Raw genomic sequence first — 22,760 nt, forward strand, 5'->3', positions numbered from 1 at the left:
TTGACCAGCTATGTGAATAGCTGATGGAAGCAGAACTTATCTTTGGTTCAGACAGTAGAGCGTTGACTAAAGCTTCGAGGTAAACATTTACAGAAACCTGAAATCATAATGCCTTGCAGCTCAGCACAATTTACAAATGTATTAATTAAGCTTCAGTACTGGCTTTACTGTGTGTTAGAAGAGACTCATAATAGGTTGACATCAGTAACCTTTTATTGTTTATCGTGCTCGGAAGTCACTAAGAATGAGGGTGAAGAAATGTCAAATAATCAGGTCATATGCAAGTGAATGAGTCTTGATGGTTGAAGCTTAGTACCGTGGGAACCATTATTGTCCGGAGTAATTTCTGGAACAGTCAAGTTAATTTCTTTTTTACAATGTTAGTTCATAAGCTGGGGAAATCTACAAACAATTTATACAGTCAGATGAAAATTCTTTTCCTGAGTCTCGTAGGTAGCTTCACAGCTAGTTCCTGACAGAAATTAGTAAAACAAAAAAGTCTGATGACAAAGATAACAGGTCTTGAAGTTATTGTTGCTGGAATAGCAAGGTCCAGCATAAATGCATTTAATAGAAGAGGAAGCTGAAGCAATAAACTGATATTTACTTGAAGAGACAATAGGGTATTGCCTTTTCACTCTTCTGTGGCATTAACATTTCTAGCTGCCCCACTATGTACACAACTCTCATGGCTTTATGCTGTGAGGACTGGATTCTTGCTGTTCACAGTGGGACCACTTGAATGCTTGTGCCTGCCTGCCTAATATATGTTAATTGAAGGACTTTTGTGTCTCAACATCTTTATTAATATTAATGGAATGAGATTTTTAATGGACCTATACAAAATATGCTTGACCTAGCTTAAGCCCTCACTTTTGTTTTTCTACTCTCCAGCACAGTGTGGCTTCCAACTAATTTAAGAACATAATATTATATTCTGTGGCAGAATACACAAACTAATGAAACATGGATTACTCTTCAGATCTGCAGTTTCTTTGCCATACAATATAAAATTTATGTAACATCAGAATATAATTAGTTTTTTTTTAAATAATGAAATTAAAAACAGATTTGCTTTTTCTTCATGCAAATTAATGCATTTCAGTGAAGAGACTGAGCATTTAAAAATAAATCTATCTTGAGCAAGCTTGTCTTATGTGACACATTCTTTTTTTTTTTTGGAAGAAGTCATGAAAACAGTAGGTCTTAAAATTAGGCTAGACTAAACCTCAAATATTTTCAGTTAATACTGTAATTGAAGTATTATCTGGTCATGGTATAGGGTAGGTATAAATGGTGTAAAACAGTGTCAGAGAAGAAAGTTTAAACTTTTCTAAAACATGTGGCTACCCAGTTTAATTTCCTGCTAACACTTGATAGAAAGTTGCACTACTTATCTTGGTTGATGCAAGTATAAATTAAGGATTATAGTACCGATCTTGGTCTAGGGCCAGCCTGATTTTTCTGCAGCCCACCATGGATCTGCGGATAATTACAGTACAGATGAGAAAAATGTTTCTGTCACTTTTGCACTTTTTTGCTGCTACTTCTGTCAGAGGATCATTCCTTATAGTCTGCTCTACAGACTTACATTGTTTGCAATAGCTGTCTGTGAAATCACCGTAGAGACCAGCCTACCACAACAGTATCTCCAGCCCCAAGTTTCTTTCTCTGATTGCTGGCTGCTCTTCATGCTAGAAGCCATGCTGAAGGCTGCATGGATATTTTTTGCGTTCCCAACATCGCGTACTGATGATCAGATTGTTTTCTCGCCTCTAGCAAAAGGTTGAGCAAAGGGGAGAAAAAGGACAACTTCCAGGCTGAGACAGAAGCGAGCAGCTGATATCCTTTGATTCCTGCACCACAGTATCTTTCACTGTCATTGACAGGTATTTGCTGGTTTAGGGGCTTCCTCTAAAGCTTGTGGAGAGTAAAAGGTTTTATGCTGGCTTTTCTGGATCAGAACCTGTCCTCAGGAGAGTTCCTCCATGTATCATCTTGGCCTTAGAATAAAGAGGCACACCATTTCTTTGGGTAAAATTACTACAATTACTCTTTGGCTTAGAAAGGCATTTTTCAAATGGAGGGTACTGCTGGCTCATCAAGAACGTGAAGCATGTCAGTTTCCACTGGCAGACCCTAAAACCCATCTTGTAAATAATCCAAGGTAATACTGTATAATCAGATTTTCCTGAGTTACAAAATGGAGGAAAATGGCCTACCTGAAAGGCAAAGAAAAACCCATCTACAGACTGCCTGTATCCTATTCTCAGGGACTGCTTAGACTAACAGCAGCCAGACATGAAATGAAGCAGGAGTTCAGGTGGCTTCCCAGAGAACCAGCTGCTGCTACTGCTGCTGGAGAATGCAGTGAAGTGCTTGGCATCTGGTGCCTCAGCTGCCAGATGTGTTTCAGTGTACTAACACCAAATGTTTTCATTACTGCTGTGCTGCCAAGGTATTATGACAAACAAAAGAGTAAAGAAAGTGCAACGGCCACCAAAAAATTCAAAGTCAAAACTAAGTAAATGTAAAGAGGTTACTTGGCCTAATCCTGATCAAGTCTTGGTGAAGTAAAATCTGGCATTTAGAGTAAAAGAGGAAAGTAGTTTATGAGGCTTGTTTCCCTTGTTTGACTGGAGTTGGATTTCACAGTCTTTGACCTGCAAAAAGGTGCAAGGATATTAACACCTGTCTTCCTGGGAACACCTGTAGGAGGCAAGACCTTATTTGTATTTTGCCCTTGGTAGGAGAGCTGAATAATTGCAGAGAGGAGGACATGTAGTCTCCTATAGAAACAGTTAAGTGATTCTTGTGATTCCTCTTCCTGTCAGAGACCCCTTGGTGGTCATTTTCACTGTCTGAGGCAGGGTCCTACAGCTCTCACTCAGTGAAGGTCATGCATGAACCCAAATACAGGGTGGGAGCCATGACAGAGCAGCATACAGTCAGGGCAATGTGTCACTGAACATCAGACTAATGGTACAGTGACAAAGTTTTGGTTTCTCCATCAGCTTGTGTGACAGATGTAACACCAGTGAAAGGATAATTTGGACCTGAAGCTGAGTCAGCAAGAGCGGCTGATAGATTACCACAGACAGTTGAAGCTGGGATCAAAAATGTGCTAGACTTTGGTTTTGACCTGTGTATGTCACCAGTTCTATTTACAGGTTTTCAGCTTTCGGGTTGTAGTCCCATAAGAAGTATATTTTTTGTTGCAATTTTCCAACTATTTCTTGAAAATTAGCTTTCTGGTGTGCAGAATAGCAACACAAGACTAAATTAGTTGGAATCGGCTTGAGGCTGAAGGAACAGTATATTTTTGGTTGTGGCAGTTCACATGTTTTATTTAATCATTTTAAAGATTTCAGTGTGGGAAGGTCAGGAGCACACTCTAATGTGAGAAACAAACCAGAAAGAAATGTTCTTCACCCAGAATGAAGGTCTGTGTCCTGCAAACTAGCATTTTTACGGAGCAAAGGACACTCTGCCTCCACAGGCCTACTTTTCTAGTGGGTGTAACAGAAGATTTGGAGTATTTCTCTGTGGGGCTGTGTTGCTACTTGCCATCAACCTGCTCTGAATGGTGCCCCTGTGCTCCAGAATACCTCCATAGCATGCCACGTGCCCTTAAAGGCAGTTTATCTTTTGGACCTGACTTTTTGCATTTTTCTAGTCAGTAAAAAGGAAGAGAAATTGATGTATACATACATACACGTCTATACCAAAGAGCTGAATTGATGCTAGTGTGAATCTTGATTTTACTAAAGACAGTGCAATGCAGTAAATATGAATGTATTTTCATTTCCATAAAGTTGCACAAGGCAATTTTCTCTAGAAGAGAGCTAGAGCTGTTATCTTTTCTGCCATTCAATAGCAATGTCATGCTAGCAAAACAGTAACTATCATTTTAATCAGCTCCTTCATGTTTCTTCCAGGAAGGGACTCAAATTTTAAGGAGAAGGGTGATGAGGTTTGTCTCTGTTTGATTTTTGTAGTAAGTGGATGGATGAAAAGTAATTGCAAAAAATGACCATGACATACATCAGTCCTGCATAACTTCTATTATTATATATTAAAACTGTTAAAGGAAGAAGTTGTTATGAGTTCATAAATTATTTTATACAATTTACTTATGCAAAAAAAATACATTTAGGTTTGATGACATTTGTGAGAATTGATAGTAGTATAAATAGTTTGAAAAAATATGAAAGTCCAGTGTCCTATTCTGGCACTTTTGAGGAGTTCAGTAGAGGTGTACAAAGAAGAGTCCAGGATAGGAGAGAGCAAATGTGGAATCTTGGGCTGAAACTATGTCAACAGGATGGGGAGTGTAGTTTCAACCCTCTCTTATCTTCACAGCGTTCCTTGTGCATGCTAGCTCTCCACAGCGAGATGGTTGATTGATTCATAGCAACTGATGGCCAGTTTAAAATTACAAAGCTTTCAATTTCCTTGTTCCCGGCAGATGAAGAGGGCGGGCATTTCCTGATTATATGGTATACATTCAAAGTATTTCAGTTCCCTATGGTGCTATTTGTGACTAATTTACTTCCATACAACATTAACACTGCTGGTTTTATGCTGTGGGAGGAGTGTATAGTGTAACATGCTGTGAAGAGAGGAAATGTTTCACAATGAGAGGTCCTTCTGGCTTTTCCTCTGTTTATGTTACCACCTGGAAAGAAGAAAAGGTGGAGTAAATGACTGATGATCCAGATGGATTGCATGAACAGTCACATCTTTAGGCATGACACATTAGGCTGGGAAAATTCACACAGAGAAGTGGCAGGCTTGCACTTTAACTCCTGGAAGCACATATATTCTTATGTAGGGAAATGTGTAGGCATGAATAGCACTTGATTACCTTCATGCCACTGGTCTTTTGGCAGGCCCTTTAGCCAAAGAAAGCCTGTGTGACCACTGAGCAGCCAGATTATTGTGGGGGGAAGTTAGGGATGCACTAAGGTGAGAGACAGGGACTGGGGACAGGAGATAGCTGAGAAGTTTTAATGTGAGAATGATAAATCAGGGTCTGTGCAAGCAACACTGAGGTTCAGAGAGGCTCAGAATGAGGGGAACACATTTTTTACTCTTCATGTTCACTTCCCTAATTCCTGCCTATGGCTGTAGACAAGTGATCTCTTCCTTATGGGAGTTGGTGTGCTTTGATGCACACTTGACTCATGCAGCACCTCTCAGCCTACCAAGTGTATCCTGATTTCTAAGGGCTCAAGATACAACAGCAACTAAGCTGTGCAGCACTTCACTCAGGTTGTGCCCAAAGTCCACAGAGAGCAGCTGTTGGCATGGCATGGTGTGAGCTCAGGTCTTGTGTTCTTTGCTGCCAGGATGGAGCAGGGAGCACATGCAGGCTCTGGGGCTGGGATATACATACGAGCCTGATGTGTCTGTACCTCTCAAACACTTCCTTGATGTCCCAGAGCCTCTGTGACCCTGACAGCACATTCCTCTTCTTGGAGCTTTTTTCTTAACCTATGTTTTACCTGACCTTTACTTAACCTACCGTTCAGTAGATTCATTGCAGAAAGAAGGTCAGGCTGCCTAGGAAATTTTCCCTGCTGAATCTTCTGTTGATTTTTTTTTTAACCATCTTTTTATAACTTTGCAACATGTTAAGCTGTCAACAAATTCCATATAATTATATTTCCCTTGACTTTACTGCATTTTTAATTCAACTAGAAGGCCTATAGTGCTTAAGAAAGTGACAACTCCTATGGCAACAGATGTGCAGATTTCTTGGACTAGTTTAATATAGAGAATATTTCATGGAAGAAAACATCACTTTCAAGTACAGTGTTCCCTTTGTCACTTTATTTTTACCATTTCTTGAGGTCTCAGAGATCATCACAAGGTTAGGTAGATCTTTGGGTTTCCACAGTCCATATTAGAAAGTAGTACATTGACAACACTCTACTGTACAAATGCTTTGATGAAGAAATGCTATTCACTTGCTTGAAAATCACAACAAATGTGTGCTTGCTGACACAAGAATCAAAGGCTTCCCTTCTTGGATGAATTTCTACAGGACTCTGTAGAAACAGAATCCTTTGTGTCCTTTCCTCATCATCTTTTTCGTCCTCTGATTCTCAGACGTGCTTATTGGAGCTGATTTCATAAATGAAAAGAAATATGTAAATATTCCCACACCATCTTACATGCTTTTCTTAAGATGCATCCCTGCTAAAGAGTCTCATAATTCATAGGCTTATATTAAAATCTGCTTATGGTAAAATCAATGTAATCTTTCATGACTGCTGTAGCTCTGCAGGTCTAGGCAGTAAGTCAAACACAGACCTGAATACTTGGAAACTGTTGTGTTAACAGCCCAAGTACTGGTTTAGACTTGTATGTTGTACTCTGACCCTGTCAGCAGGCAGGATGTAAATTGATGTATTGCATTGAGGAATGGATTTAGCTCACTTTATGCTGAAAATCTGGACCAATATTAAGGTAGTGATACTGTTTCCATTTTAAGAGGACAGTTTTGGCATGGTATTGTATTTCATACCAAACCAGGGCATAATTGTGGTGGTTTTTGCATGAGGTCAAAGTTGTTTCTACTACAGAGATTACTGCAGTTAGAAAATGATACTGAAAATTATTTCTCATCAAACTTTCATTTATAATTGTATTAAAAACCTTTCTAGACAGGGCCAAATTCACCCAGATTTCCTGTGTTTCATTTCAGTAGTAAAACCAGCAAGACAGTTGGCATGCTCACCTTTGTGCATCATTCCCTTAAAATCAAAACATACCCTAATTTGTGGGAGGGAGGAGTGTGTGTATGCACAGTTTGGAAGGAGGACAGAAATTAGGGCAATATATCTGGGCACCACCATTTGGTAGCTTGTTACCTTTGGCTACAATTGGGAAAACAAATCTTTGGACCCCTGAAATACTTGGGAATATAATACTGTGAAGGCAGGTTTCATGGCTATAAACAGTGCCCACAAATATGTGACTTTTTCACAGCATGCAGTTACAACATTTAGCTTAGCAAATAACTCACTTCTTATTCAAATGCCCATTCTAAATTAAGACCAGGACACTAAAGATGTTCCTGTTGGATACTGTATCTCTAAATCTGACATGGAGTTGTCATTGTACAGGATTCTAAATGTGAAAAACCTGAGAAAATGGTGAGGTCTTATTTTAAATTGTTGGAATGATACTGCCCTGTATTTCAGGTTTAATGGTTTGAATTGCATTTACAGTTCTACTGATTTTTTAGAAAGAAAACATGATTTACACACACTTAAGCTACTGTCCTGTTTTGAAGAGATGACTACAGCAAAAAAAGAGAAGATGAAATTTATTCTTTCCTTCTCCCCCTTTTGCAGCAATGCTAAGCAATCACATTTCGTCTATAGGCATGTGTGAAGTATAAAGAATTACCGCAAGGGAATTCCTAGTTATGAGCAAACCTATCAACCTTCTCAGACTCCAGTGAATGTGACCACATTATTTCAGGGTCACATATTGTGTCGCACTGTGAGTCCTGTGACTGGGGACACGTGGCACAAGTCCATCTAGTGACGTGATGAGGGACAAATCATGGGCAGAGCCACGTTTGAGCAATGTGTCTTTGAACAGGGCACTTACCAATGTGGAGCCCTGCTAGGTGGCACGTACTCAGCTACCGTGACCTTGTATGCTCAGCACAACTTGTCAGTGGATGAGAGCTCAAGCTGCTGAGTGGCATCCTCAAGGCTGGGGCTGCAGGGGGAGAAAGGCCACGTGCTTGTAGTGACGGAGACAGAGGCATTTTAGAACAACCCGACTGGAGTCAAACGCGAGTCTTCACAAGGCTCTTTTGAGCATCTGCGGTGTAGAGTATACTGCCCTGCCTTTAAAACTGAGAAATAAGGAACGGAGAAGCTGAATGACTGAAGAACTGGGAGTTTAATCCAGATAACCCAGGCGCCAGCCTGACATCTCACTCTTGCGCCATCTTTGCTTCTTAGTTTCCATTCCCTTAATGGCCTAAGCTCTTTTGTTCCACTCCCTTTCCCCTTCCCACACAGATATTTCAACATATGTATATGTCTGTGTATGTGGAATATCAGCAAAGCTGATACTTTGCTCCCTACAGAGTTCTTTGTGACCACTCTCTCATGTAACTAATCCATAGCAATGTATACTCCAACAAGGAAAATTAAAAGGTTGGGAACCACTGACCTAACTTCTTAGTAAGCAATACAGCTGGCAATCAGATGTAACCCGAGCTCCTCACTATTGGAGCTGCCTGAGCTATTCATAGCAAAATAAAATTGCTACGGGAATAGAGCTGGATTTATTTTGTTTGAAGGCAAATTATCCCAGGTCAGACAGGCTCAGATCTTCTGCCCCCTCAAATTCATTTGCATCAGCTCTGCTAGGCTGAAGCTTTTATCTGGAGGATCTTCAGTGGGGAAAAGTAGATATGTGTAGTGAACTGCCACTGTCTAGAACATTCGCTGCGGGGCTTTGACACAATCATTGTAAGCCACTCTGAACAGAGTGAAGGGTCTGCAATCAGCTAGTCCTGTGTGGTGTCTGAGCGTGGTTAGTAAGTATCTCTCTGTCTTGGCTGCAACTTCAACAGGGTGTCTTAAAGGGCAGAAGAAGCCTTTCACACTTGTTTGCCACTCTCACTCATGATTTGTAATACTCTTCTGAAAAGCCTAGCTGCCAAAGTCCTATCATCACAGGAAAAGCTGAGTTTTCACTAAAAAAAAAAAAAAAAAAAAAGAGACCAAGTATGACTTTAGTACACATGATCATAAAGGGTAAAAAAAATGTTAAACACTCAATCCAAAATGTTTCAAGAAATCAGAAAGCAAATAAAACACCAAAGCCCTTAAGCATTATTAAAAAAAAACTCATAATTTATAGTATTATGCAAGACCTGATTCAAGACTTCCAATGTTTGGAGCTGCATGTACGTTATGAGGGAATGTTCCTTATCAGAAACAAGCAAACATCTGCTAATGCTGAGTTCCTATGGAAAAGAATCTCTAAGTACTGATTTTAGTTATCTGTTATCATCAGTTCTTTTGTTTTAAGCAGTTCATTTTCAGTGTCATTATTACCTGAACAGTCTTACTGGTTTTGCCTTTATCACAGTTATAGGATCAGAAGATTGATTGACAAGGCATGCAGTTTCCCTAGAATATTAGTACATCTGAATTTCATCAACATAAAATGCATTGGCTAAACACGGAGGAGGAGAATCTTGCCAGTGCATTTTCATTGCACCTAATCCTTCGAGCAGTATGAATAATTCATAGTGGACCATCCATAGGGCGACTTTCTGCCCTGTCCAAAGGTCTGTTAAAGATCTAGATATCTTGAAGTCACATTTCAGAGCTTTAAGAGGAATACAAATGGTGCTTTTATTTTGTGCTCCTACACAGAGTGGGAGGACAGGGAGGGCTGCACTTCCTATGCTTCAGAGTTAAAGGTAGGGCTCCTCTCACAGGCAAAGGATTCTCTTAAGTCCTAATCCAGCAATGAACTCTGTTAGACGCAATACTAGTTTAGGGGACTAACTAAACTACCTTTTGAAGACAGTTGGTCTGTTACACTTGGTGTAGCATAAGTAACTAATCAACTGTAAGACAGCACATGACAAGTATGGGCTGCCTCTTTTTAGGAAAAGTGAAGCATAAATGCATTCATAAAACAATCCTGCTGTTTCCTGTTTGTTTTGTGATGGATTTCAGAGCTGTCATAACTAATAAAATATCTAGATTTTATCTTACAGTTGCAGGGATTTGCTTAAACAGGCCATACCCAACTGCTTGTACAGCTACCAAGCCTAAATTCAAGCAATTGGTTTTAGCTAACTGCTTTCCAGAACCATTGTAACAAGCCAAAGAGCCAAACAGTCAGTGCCCATACTGATGGAATCGTTAATGAAGTGATCTTGAGTGCACTTGGCAAAACTTTGACACTTAATTTAAATGTCAATAGTCTGTAGTTTGCGTCATAATGCTGTACTTTACATTAGTACTTTTCTTCTGTTCATTTATGATGCCTACTTTTTTTTTTTTTTTAATATGAGAAATGAGGAAGCTCAGTTATGTATGAGCAAGTATTTAATCTTTGGCAAAGCAATCAGATTTGTGTTACTTCTAGAATATCTCATTACCCTGCAATAAATACCAGTTTAATACATTTAAATACCAATGTGAGTCGTTCAATTACCTTCAATGGAGGAACAAATAAGAGTATTTCCTTATTTGCCATTTGTTGACGGAGGATTGCATAAAGATGTTTTAAACAAGTTCAGTCAACTGCAGAAATACAAAGGCACTATTCAGAGATAACATTGTCTTTGTTCATATAGGAATAATTGAAGACATGCAATTTTGTTACCTCGTTTTAATAATTGCTGCATGTTCTGCATAGCACTTCTTTTGAGCAGCCAAACAGAGTAGTCTTTCATGACTAATTCAGACTGGCAATTTAAATGTCTTACTCTCCTTCTGTCAGATCCTCTGATACTAAAATGTTATGTTGTTAAGAATTCCTAACATTTTACATTTGCAAGAAATCTATGTTAGAAAACAGAATAGACTCAGTTATTTTGTGAGTCATTTAGAATCTACAGAAACGTGATCAGCTGTAGAGCTCTCAAATTGAAATAGGCAACCAGTGATTCTAATGTTTCTTTCATAATAAAAATATTTTAGTATGTATAAAGTCCATTAACTTAACGTAAACATTTAGTGTGGTACCGAGCCAGATATTGCAATCTGGTGAAAATCAGTAAAGGTCTGCTGAGGTTATCCTCATCAGCCAGGGCCCCAGACCAATAAAACATTACATTTGTACCTTTCTGATTCTGGGATAGTCGTCAGTAACTGCCCATGTACAGACTCGATGCTATTCTGAAGAATGGGTGAATTTGTTTGGCAAACATAAAAGCTAGGGAAGAGTTTAGTTAACATAAATTCTCTTTTGTTTAGTGTGTTCGCATGACTTTGTGCTGCCTGGTTTGGGACAGGATCAAAAATGAAAATGCTCTGAGTTTTACTCGTGGGATCTCTGACTTCAATAATACATGTGTATTATTGGAAACCTCATGAGAGTCCATTCTCACTAGTTTCCCAGAACATTTTCTTTCCCAAACTGGTATAAAAGCACTCTGGAAATGCTTGCAGTTCAGATAGAATGTTCAGTTCAATGGGAGCTCCTAGGTGCTTAGCACTCTAAAAGTCAGTTATTTATTTAACAACCTGTGGATGGATTTAGGGGGCCAGACCTGTCACTTTATGTTGGAAAATCATGGATCTTGTCCCTGTTGCTGTGTCTCAGAACCTTTTTTAATTCACCCAGTGCTTCAGTAACATGGGTGCATCTGTATGAAATGCCCTTCTGAGGGGAACAGAAACAAAATACGGAGGCAAAATACACTTCAGCTCTGTTAGCTGCCACTGCTGTCGCCTTTGCAGCAACCACCCAGAAAAGGGGCTGTAGGTCATAGCAGAGAGGGAACAAACTTCTTTAATTACCATGATTTACTGCCATTGGTTTGGCTGTTTGCTCATGCTGCTTCCCATGGGTAAAGATATCTTTCACCTGTGCAATACTTTCCATAATTCAGCTCCTTCATTCTGCTTTGCCAGATATGTTGCTTGTATTTTTTCTACCTAATTTCACATCTTAATTTTCTCATTTTGATTATAGTTTCCAGAGTATTGACATTTTGACCCTAACCTGAGAGGTGCTCAATAACCCATCGCTCAAAAAGTCAGTTAGCGATATCAGGTATCTACTATTTCAGGTCACTCTGTACTATGCTGGTGGCTATAATTATTGGAAATAGTTTTGCTTATGACTGTAGTAAGGTTATAGTCTTACATATTTTTCATTCTACCACCTTAACCTGTCTGAAGAGGTGAGTCTACCTCATTACACATTCTCTTAAGAAACAATTACTTATTTAGACTGCCCACATGATGTGGGATTGCTTTGAACAGCCTTATACTGGTATTGGTTGAATATCCTTGCTTTGGAGGAAAGAAAAATTCATGGCATGTGTGAGAAAACTGTATATCCCTTTTCAAGGCTAGACCCAAACCTCATTCTAAACAGCTGGCAGTTTTTGTCATCTTGAGGGGACTTTGTAGCAGGCTGCTGGTATATGCATGGGGGACTGCCATCTCTGAGCATGCATTTGAAATGGATCTGAAATCACCATTGCTGTTCTCCAAGCTGCTGGCCAAGAACTAGCTCTGTTACAAAATACCGTGTAGACACATAAACATTATGCTGAGCTTGAGCTAATAGGCCCAGTCTCTCAGCAGCTACATTGCTCGGCTGGCTTTCCTTGAGCTGCCTTGGACCACATGCAGACTGAATGGAGGGCTAGTCTCAAACATGAAGATCATATCTATACTTCATAAAGGGACTACCACTATCCACCTATAAAACCTGATGGAAGGGACTCATCTCTCTCTTTCTGCTTCTAAGATGCTCATGATTCCAGTACTGGAAATGGTCTAGCAGAAAAATCCCACAGGTGGGACATATGAGCTAGGGGAGGCCCTCCTCCAGCAAGGTGGAGAACAGTCTTTTGTGATGCTAAAGGCCCATAAACCTAGCATCACGTCAGGGCAGAAAACAAGAGTTTGGCTTTAATTAAAATGAACTGTAGCTAAGGTCATTTCTTGAGTTTTCACTACGAAGAGGAGAAAAGCTCCAGTATGCTGTGACATGTGATGGTCCCAAAATACTGTAAAGTGAATTCTAGATATAGAGGCAACTTGTGGTTGTGGACCTCAGATAATTTTAAATAACCAGCAACTATTGTTCTTAGGTCATCTGTTCTTACTCTATCCATTTCAAGGAAGTTCTACATTTACATTTTTATTTATTTTAAGTAGAACTAAAAGCTGTACTTTGTGCCTCTGATACGTGCTGTAATTCTCGTTAAGATGTTTGAATCAATGACTTGTGTGCTGGACAGTTGGGAAATAATACAACAGAAGTCTTGGATCAATGTCCACTGATGTCTGTGGGAAGGTTTATGCCAATTTCAGTTGGCCTTTTGTCAAGTCTTTTAAAACTTTGTGTGAATATTTGGAATCATTTTAATGGGTGTGAAACTACATATAACTCTGCTTTTTGAGAGATTTTTCATTTTGAGTACATGCACACTCACCTAATGGTATAGACTTCATTAACTTCTTTGGCCATGGTTATAGCTGCTACCAGTTTAGACAGAATGTTTCTAGCACTCTCGATTTTATATATAAACTTATAACATTGAATAAAGCATTCTGGAAATGAGAAGTATTGCTTAGACAGTACATGCACATGTTTTTTAGCACTTGTTTTAGCTGAGATATTCCTGTCTGTACAAACTGTAACTCAGTTTTGTGTCAGTCATTATTAAGTAGTTTTGTTTAGCAGAGACATTGCAGTAAATTTATTCATATGTTTTAATTATCAGTTTCATTTCAATAGGCTTCTTACCTCATTATTTGCATTTTGCATCTGGATTATGAAACTCCTGCAATTTTATTATGCGTGTGGCCAAGCTGTTACCTTTAATTTTATTAGCATTTAATGAAAATGCCTTGTATGCAAACAGAGAACTCACAGCCATGAAGCTGTTCTAGTGTAGAGCAAGGGTTTCTTTACTATCTTAGAACCTCTTTTTTTTTTTTTTTGTAGGTAAGAAATATAGGTTTTGAAAAATCCTCCTCTTTGTGGTGTGTCTCTCACTGTCAGTGCTGTGTTTCTTATGGACTGTCTGTTTTTTGGAGATGCTGAAACATCAGAATGAATTAGATTTACTAACCAGTAAGCTCCCAGATTGTTCACTCTGAGTCTAAGAACACAGGGGGAGACAAATGGGAGCAGCCTTTGTGTGGTTTCAGTAAAAGGCAAATGATGGAAACAGGTATGTTAGAGTGGGACTCTCAAAACCATTTTATGTAGATTTGAAATCGTGGAAGATTTACTTGGTTTAGAATAGCTAAGATGAACTTTCAATGTTTTAAAGCATTCCTCTTATTCTTCAGTTATAATCTATTAAAAAAATCTTGAAGCAGATATTTTATTGTAATTTCCCTTGTCTAAATTTCATTTTGAGATTCTTCCTCCTTTTGAACTATACCCAGAATATGGAACAAGTTCCTTAGTTTGGTGATAGCACCCTGATACTGAGGAATTTTACAAAGATGTATTCCAGTCTGAAAATTCCTTTTGCCCAGAGCTAAGCAAACACTTCATAACAAATAACGAGTGGGAGGAACGTTGCCTTCTCATCTCTTCTCAACTTGTTTGCAAGCAAACTGCAAGTTCCTCTAATTTACTGATTCAGAATTATTTGCTATCCACACAGATCAACGTATGTCTTTCAATTTACTTCCCAATGGTATGGAATATCCCTGACAGAAACATAGCAAGTATGTGTTGTGAGGGAAGAAAAAGGAACAGCAAATTCCAACTGAGCAGTCTCTTGGGTTTTCCTTTCCACCATGTTCTCACAGTTACTGCTATTGTTAGTGATAACCACAGTGGGAGAGCGAAGAGGGAATAGATAGGAGTCCCTGGTCATTTTCATGCTGTGTTGTCTAGACTTACTAAAAATGGTAGATTTGATCAGCCTGCTTCCTCTCATAGTGTTATGACTGCAGAAAATCTGAAGAGAAAAATGCAGCTTGGACCTATCCAATCCTCTTCTTGTCAGGTTCTAAACCCATCAAAATTAATGGAAAGGTATTATTGAGTTCTGATTCAAGGATAAGCACATGTATACTTAAAGCTATGCTGGCAATATGAAAACCTAATGCATAAAATTTCCATGACAATTTTGACACTAATTGTTCATCTACTGAAATACTTGAGCTGGAGAACCGTATTGCATATAACTCGTGATTACATTGATGTTTCATGTATTTGTAGGAAAAATTCCAAAGAACAAAGAACACATTTTTATTTTTTTTTAACACTTACACTGCCCAGGAGTACAGACTAGCCAAAACCTGGCCTTCTTCAAGGAGCTGTAATTCCTTGGCAGTATAAAGTTAGAAAAGATGTTTCTGTGCTAGTATCCTGCCTGTGTGCTCTGGTATTTCTCAGCTGGCATATTTTCCAGACAACATGACCATAGCCATAGACCGTTTTACTTTATCTAAGGCTAAAATTCAAGAACCTGCAAGAAAAGCATCTGACTGTTATTGCCCAATTGCCCACTTACCACCAATCCAGAGGAGTGCATCTCTGTCAGAAGCCAAGTCAGCATTCTCGGCATTATTTTTGAATTACTGAAGATGTTATTTTAATATGAATCCTTGAAACCATCCCATACCTGAAATAAATGGAAAATGATCTGTGATTTAGTGAGTAACCAGGCTGCTCCGTGGCACTTCCCCTTTCTTCATGACAACTTCATAAAACTAGATGTTACCAAAAGAAGATACCTTTCATTCTCACAACATTTTTCAATTTGGAGGACATGTCTGATGCAAAACACAAAGAAAAGAAGTCTTATTGGAAATTCAAGTTCATTTCTGCTGAGGGAAAAAAAAAAAAAAAGTGAATACCTTTGTAAGGCACTAAAGTCAGTTACAGCCTATGAAGTAGTGTAGCAATATGCAGTACAGGGTCCAGAACTCCCTCTGCCTTTTTTTTTTCTCCAGAATTCTCAATCTGCCCTTATAATGTTAAATATAGAAATTACATTTGGAGCTACATTTGGTAGAAGTTGGTGTACATCAGGGATACTTTCTTACAGGAAAATGTAGAAAACCCTTTGTTCCATATGGTTTGAATCATTTACAAAATTAATCCTACAGGAATAATTTCAGATGTGGAAACCTTTAAAATGGGGAAATAAAAACCAGATTTACTACATTTATGTTTTACATCAGAAAAAGAAAAAAAAAAGGCAGTGACCAGTTATCAGTGCACTCTAGCAGATGAAGATTGCCTCTCAGAACCACTTTTAAATTGTTTAATGACACAAAACATAAGGATTAAAATATTAGTCTTCTTCCCTACAGGAAAGTACTTTGCCATTACCAAATGTGATTTGACATTTGAAATATGCCAGCTTATGGCATTAAGCAGGAAAGTTAAATTCTTGTCAACGTTGTCTCTCTCTTATTTATCAGGCGCAATTTTGACTTTTCTTTAGAATGTTAAGTAGATATAGACAAAGATGCTTAATTATGAATTTGTGTTGAAGAGAGGAGAGGGGGTAAATTGTTAATCAGAATAGCATCTATTTTTATGTTCATATAAATTTTCAGGAAGCAATTTGATCATCTGAGTTCATAATATGGAATCTCTTCTATTGTCAAAATGAAGATCATGGTACTATTTTAGGAGCACTACTATTAGAACCCCACGAAAAATGCTTATACTGGGGAGTACTGTGAAGATACTATAGATTTGGAAAGACAGAAGTGAATTTCCATGAAGAGGGCATAGTGTCTGATTATAGACTATGGAGTACCTCCATATCTCTGATAAATCTTTTAACTGGACTTAAAGTCAGTTTTAGCATTAGCTTAGAAAACGGTTAAAGCTGTGAAGATTTTACAAGTAGCTTTCTATTTTCACTTGCTTTACATGTTCTGTTGAGTTTTCCTCATGGGAAACAGTTCTGAAAGCACAGAAAATTTCACAAATCCTTAAGAAATACAGTGCTTGTATAAGTCATTAAAATTTAGTCTCTTTTGAATATCCTTGGCATTCTGGATGCAGGAGTTTAGGCTAAAGAAAGCATCAATTTCAGAAGGGAATATGTGATACCTGTCTAATATGTACATTTTCAAAGAATGCTTTTTGAGGAAGGAGGTGGAATCATGAGCTTTGAGGACTTAAGATGTCGAACAAGATGGTTTGTAATTGACATTTGTTTGTCTGCACATATTTTTCTGAAGCATTAGAGAAATGTAGTCCTCATGGGATGTCAGCTTTGGCAGGAGGGTATTGGCACATGGTAGAGCTCCGCTGATCCAAAACAAAAATCTGTATCTAGTATTATGTATATAATGTAATAGAATTACCTGATGAAACTTCGTGGTTTTTGACTTGGTAAAAAGGAGTGTTTATTACAACGTGTTTTACAAAACCGAGAAATGAAATAAAATCATAACTGATTAATGAGCTGCATGGAAATACTTCCTCAGTGCCACCCGCATTTCTCTGGCCCTGATCCTGGAAACACTTCATCACATGTGCAGTTTTATGCATAGATACTATGTGAAAAATACAGCATAGTTTTCCCATACTCATTTCAGTCTTTTAGGGATCCAAAAAGGAAAACAATTAAGATACTTGATTTCACTGATCAGTTTTCATTTGTATGCGGGCAAAAATATAAACTGCTTTATGTTGATTAAATTGCTGGGACTTGATTACTGAATGATGATACTAAAATTTTTAGATGCTTTAACTTTGCACCACTGCACCATAATGTGCTTAGGTTTCTACTTAGAGTAACCTTATGTCTGGATTAATATTGCTTACAAAATTAGTCACAACACTGTGTGAAGGTGCTATGCTAATGCTGTGGGGTACAGCATTCTTGTTCTCTGTGTTACCAAACATAACACCTGGTCGTCTTCAAAGTGAAACAATGAATATTTAATTGGGAAGACTATCTAGATTAAATCCTGAGTAAATGTATTTTAGAGGAGTACATTTCAGTCTGTCTAGAGGCTTTGGTGGGAGATCACTTTAGGAGCTAGCATGTTCCAGCTGTGAACCTTGACAGTCTTTCCTCTAATTTCTGCTGTTGTTTTGTTGTTGGTTTTTTTAGTCAGGTTTGATAAGGACACAGAAGATCGAGTTCCTTATATCTCCATTACCTCAGCAGCTAGCACAGGAGCACAACTACACATCACCTGCTGGACATCATCCTCATGTATTATATAAACGAACAGCAGAAGAAAAGGTGCACCGGTACACAGTAGAGTCCAATCCCAAATACTTTTCTCTTGGTCATCACAGAAATCACACTTCCCACGAGTATCATGCTCAAGCGAATGGTTACCACCATGGAAGGTTTCAAAAGCAACATTTTTGTGGACGTCGCAAGAAATGTATGTAAGGAAACTTTCTCTCCTTGTTTGAGATAGTGCCTCTTAGAGACTGTATGGTGATCCTTAGGTGCAGTTCATAGTCACCTATGTGATGGAGACATAATAATTAAGGATAGTATGGCTATAAAGGGAAATAGATATGGGAAATATGATTCTTCCTTTAAATTTGTCATCATCTTTTTTTTATTAAGCCATCAGATCACTGTTTAGTTCTCTTTTACTTTACCTAGATTAAAAGATCCCTTGTCTGATTTTTTTGACATTGCAATAGTTTTTGATAAGCCTTTCTGTTTTAGATTGCTGCTTTTGCACAGTTAGGGATGCCAAGTCCCTAAACTGTTCTCTGTTAGTCTGGGGAAATAGAACTAATTAGGCTTGAAGATGGAGGAGAAGCCTTCCAAATCACTACTTTCTGGAAGGATAGAGAATAAGTCTTTCAGAGCTCACCATCTGATAATGGAAGTTTCAGCAACTGAGATCTTCAAAAAGAACCTCCCACGTAAATTGTTCAAATAAAATTTTGGAGCCACCTCCTAGAAAACATATTGGAGCATAGTATCCTGCCAAGGTCTATTCTGAGTCCTTCATTTGGCCTTCAAATTTCTGAACATTTTAGAGCCCCCTTGGACCCTATATCTGTACTTACAGCATTCAGTTGATTCTCTTTGAAAGCTGATCTGCTTCTGAGTTGAGTTGCTTAAGGAGGGTCTCCAGGATTGCACACAGTATTGAAAACATTGTCAGTCTACTTACATTCTTCCAGCTTCTAACTTGTGTTGTGAGAAAATGAGCAGGTTCCTTTTTCAACAGGCATGTAGGGAAGACAGAGAAAAACAAATAGAAGGGAAGGAATGAGAAAGGAGGTAGTGAAAAAGATGGCTGAGGGTGAGGCCTATCTGAAGCCAGGAAACTGCTCTTTAAAAAGTGACTGCTTCTTCAAAAATCCTTCTCCTCACTGATTTGAAAGCTAGACCTCAAATGCCAGATGCAGAAGTCTGTGATTCCAACCGTAAATATTTGCATTCTGATGCAGGTCAAAGCTACCTCATTACATACTCCCTCCCCCTCCTGTCTGGTTTTCCTGCTGCCTGCTTCAAAGCAAACAAAACGGTGCTAAGTTAGCTATTCTGCTCTGCAGTGTTTAATTTTATTTGCATTGTCCACTGTGGTCTTATTCCTTATTTGCTGTACCCCCATGACTGCTTGTCCAAATTCAGAATTATTCATGTCTTTAGTTTTTACATAATGCTGGTCCCTGTAATAAATGAACACAGTTTGGTTATTGCATTTTCAAAACCTCCTGGGATTTGAAAAGATGTTATCATTATTCCTGTCTTAGAAGCAGGACTCCAGAGACACAGGAAATGTCAAAAATAACCATTGCTGCTGGATACCAAATCAATAAGTTGAGTTTTCCTTTAAAATACTTATCAGAATATATACTCCTGTAATTGTGTATGTTTAGTGATTCCACTTAAAGCCATGAGTTTTTAGCTGGAGTTTTGAGCTGGGTTCCTGGTAAATGAAGAACATACAGTTAGCATCCAGCTGTGGTGAGTTTAGTGTAAGTGATTTACCCATCATCACTTAGGAACTTGGTGTCAGATGCACTGTTAGAATCCAATTAAACAAGATTTCCTTTAATTATCTTAACCATGCAACTCTTTATTTTCACATCCTGCAGTTTTTCACCTCATGCTGTACATACCTGCAACCTTCTGAAAGGGGGAAGGAGTTTTAAAAAAAACACAACCTAATTCCACACCCAACCTTGGCTAATATATCGAACAAATCTCTCTCGTGTTCACCAAATACAATGCAATCCTGCAAATAAAATCACATGTGATCATTTAGTTGAGTAGGGGCAAATAAGGGATGTAGAAGAAAATTTTATTTATTTATTTATTTATTTATTTATTTATTGTTGTTGCTTTGACTTTTTTTTCTTGGTCTTCTTTTTACTGAGATCTGGAATCATATTAATTTGAAATTTTCAGCAACATCCAATCCAGCCACCTCAGACAGAAAACTTTAGATTGAATAAATAAAGGTGTAAGAACTGAGTATGCAGTGGTACAGAAGACAGTCCTCTGCTATTAACACTGCCTATAGTCAAGTTAATTTATCCTAACTTAAGAATGAATCCAAGTTTGCTGAACAGAAACAGGGATGACCATGCTGCCACTTCTAAGATCATAAAGGTAGCTTGTCCAGCTCATCGTCATTTGAAATTTCCTACGTTGGCAATCTGTAAGCACTAGAGAATTCGGTTAATCTTTCAAACTCTTCCTCACAATCTTAATATTTTTAGATCATGAGAATTGACTGGACTGTAGTCATAAGATCATGCTTGAAACATATTGCTGCATAGGTTTTATAAGTAGCAGTGAAGTTAATCCAAGAACAAAACTCCACTGCCTGTGGATCAGTCTACAGGACATGTAAATATAAGCACCATTTTTTATGAGTCAAGTGCCTTGAAGTTGTATTGCTTTCAAAACATGGAAACTGATGTGCCCTGAACTGAATGCTTTACTCTTGGGTGAGGCATGTCTTCATGTCTTGATGTGCTTCCAGAAGAGGAGTTCTCTGAGCTTGTAAAGGATAATTGTTTATAATGAATGGTGTTTTAAAATCTTACTAATACAGTCACTTGCAATATTAAATAGAGTTCAGAGTGACTTAATTCTTGAAAGCAGATTACTGTTGTCCGTTCTGTGGTATTCCTGATTTCCCAGCTTGAGACGCTAGGAAGTAGCTCTGTCATTGGACTAACTTTCTGATGAGGCACCGGCAAGATTTTTTGAATTACCTGAGGCTCCTTCACTTGCATCATGTTACATCCTGTGTCAAACAAACAAACAAACAAACAAACTGTACTGTTATCCAAATAGTTAACGTGGCCTTAAAAAGTGGCCTTTGAGTTAATTCTTAATGCCAAGGCAGTGTAGCTTTAGGCAAAAGAAGCAACGAGCAATAGGAGAATTATAGGATGTAGAATATAGATTTCCTTTCCCATTTCGGTCTCTCTGAAGAAATGGATTGGAGACCATTCCATGACTGTGACATTGACCAAGCTATACAAGTACAGAGGGAAAAAGTGAAGCCAACATTAGTGTGTGCAGACTGGATGCGCATATCCTGTTGTCAAGCCTTGATTGCTGTTTCCTGACGCTTACCTATGCTAAATAAATACATTCCCAGCAGGACCAATGTCAGTGGTAAATTTGCCACTGAATAGAAGGCTATTGTCAATCTAAATGTCAGGCTGATGGGAATCTTACTTGTGGTGTGTCTCCTTTCTGGACAATTATGGTGTATCTCCTTTCTGGTGGTGGACGTCTGTTGTGGAAAGGATTTTTTTTAATCAACTGCTATGTAAGTATCACATGCCAAACACTTCTGGATATTATCAAAAGGACAGGACAAATGTAGGCATTCTGTTAAAAATTCTGTGTGTATTTTTTTTTTGGCCACAGATGCTACCAATTTATTAGATTAATTCTTTATTTTGAACTGCTTACAGAATGCATATGTTTTTTCTCCTATTTCCGTCTCCCCCTATAGCCATCCTACCCTGAAGAATGAATCAAGTTCTTTTTTTTTTTTTTTAATAAATATACAAGAACTTCCTACCCATAAGTATTAAATCACATCCTGTAAAAATAATATAAGGCTCTAAACCTGTGTTACTTCCTTATCTGATGAAACTGATCATGGGTGATCTGAATCCTTCCCCAAACTGAGTTTTATTTCCTTTTTAGATGCACCTAAGCCACCCACAGAAGAGACATACATTCGCTCAGATGAGTATGGGACTTCTTCTAGGTTCAAAAGATCATCTGCTAAAATTCAGAAAAATGGAAGTCTAAATGTTGAAACCCTTGTTGTGGCAGATAAAAAAATGTTAGAGAAACATGGCAAGGAAAATGTAACAACATACATTTTAACAGTTATGAATATGGTAAGATCTGATGTCACTGAAGTATGTTTTCCCCGTGAAATATTGTTATGTCAGAGTATCTTTCATTAGACAAATGGTGATACCAGAAAGGGCAGGCACAACTTAGACAAGCTCTTCTTCAAGTTTCATCTGATGTGTTACTTAGGCCAAAAAACTCTTTAAAATGATTTTTTTGGATTATCACAGCTCTGACAACACTACTGTAGGGTAAAAAAATATAAATGTTTGGAGAATATTTAAAAATGTTAAATTTTAAAATATGTCTTGCATAGTACAAAGAAATCAGGTATGCTGAAACCGAAACTTTTATTTAGTTTCATGAGTCTTACTCTGTTTAGTCTGATGTCACTCCTTGAAACAAAAAATTGAGAAAGCATAAATTTATTTTGAGAAAAATAATATAACTAGAAATGCATTTTCCTCTGTGGCTTTGTTCTCCTTTAATTTTTTCTTCAAAACTTGAACTTTGACACTGATTACACTTGATCTAAGAGAACAAGGACAGAACAAAGCCCATTGCAATCAAGTTTTCAAGTGTTTTGAATAAGTGGAGTGGTTTGGGGCATAATTCTGGGTGAAGCTCTTTTGGATTAATTCTACAAGGTATATAATTCCATTAATTTGTATTGAAAAATGAAGGTGAATGTGATAACTCAATACATATGTCTATTTAAAAAAGATTTTTTTAACACATCTAGATGATATTTCATTTTCAATAATCA

At 38.0% G+C, this 22,760-nt stretch overlaps 1 protein-coding gene and 1 long non-coding RNA gene across 8 annotated transcripts in view; one reads left to right on the plus strand and one right to left on the minus strand.

Moving 5' to 3' along the window:
- The window catches only part of ADAMTS18 (ADAM metallopeptidase with thrombospondin type 1 motif 18), a 188,900-nt gene that overhangs the window by 119,331 nt on the left and 46,809 nt on the right, over positions 1-22,760 (plus strand). For 5 of the 6 annotated variants that reach the window (XR_005823583.1, XM_040571013.1, XM_040571012.1 and 2 more), the window contains 2 exons: positions 17,792-18,074; positions 21,839-22,038. Coding sequence is in view for 5 of the 6 variants with exons in the window: in XM_040571013.1 (XP_040426947.1) it covers positions 17,792-18,074; positions 21,839-22,038 (483 nt within the window). In the remaining variant the exon portion in view is untranslated. Of the gene's footprint in view, positions 1-17,791; positions 18,079-21,838; positions 22,039-22,760 lie in introns of those variants that run through there. The other variant, XM_040571015.1, reaches the window with a different exon arrangement.
- On the minus strand, positions 4,534-15,504 carry LOC121076580. 2 transcript variants are annotated; one of them, XR_005823588.1, is made up of 3 exons: positions 15,221-15,504; positions 7,627-7,740; positions 4,534-4,678 (listed from the first exon to the last, which is right to left on the minus strand). It is a non-coding gene; the product is annotated as an uncharacterized LOC121076580 (long non-coding RNA). The 2 variants fall into 2 exon arrangements; XR_005823589.1 differs by lacking the exon at positions 4,534-4,678 and adding an exon at positions 5,939-6,129.

This window comes from Cygnus olor, chromosome 12 (genome assembly GCF_009769625.2).
Source record: "Cygnus olor isolate bCygOlo1 chromosome 12, bCygOlo1.pri.v2, whole genome shotgun sequence".
In the NCBI taxonomy this organism is placed as follows: Eukaryota; Metazoa; Chordata; class Aves; order Anseriformes; family Anatidae; genus Cygnus; species Cygnus olor.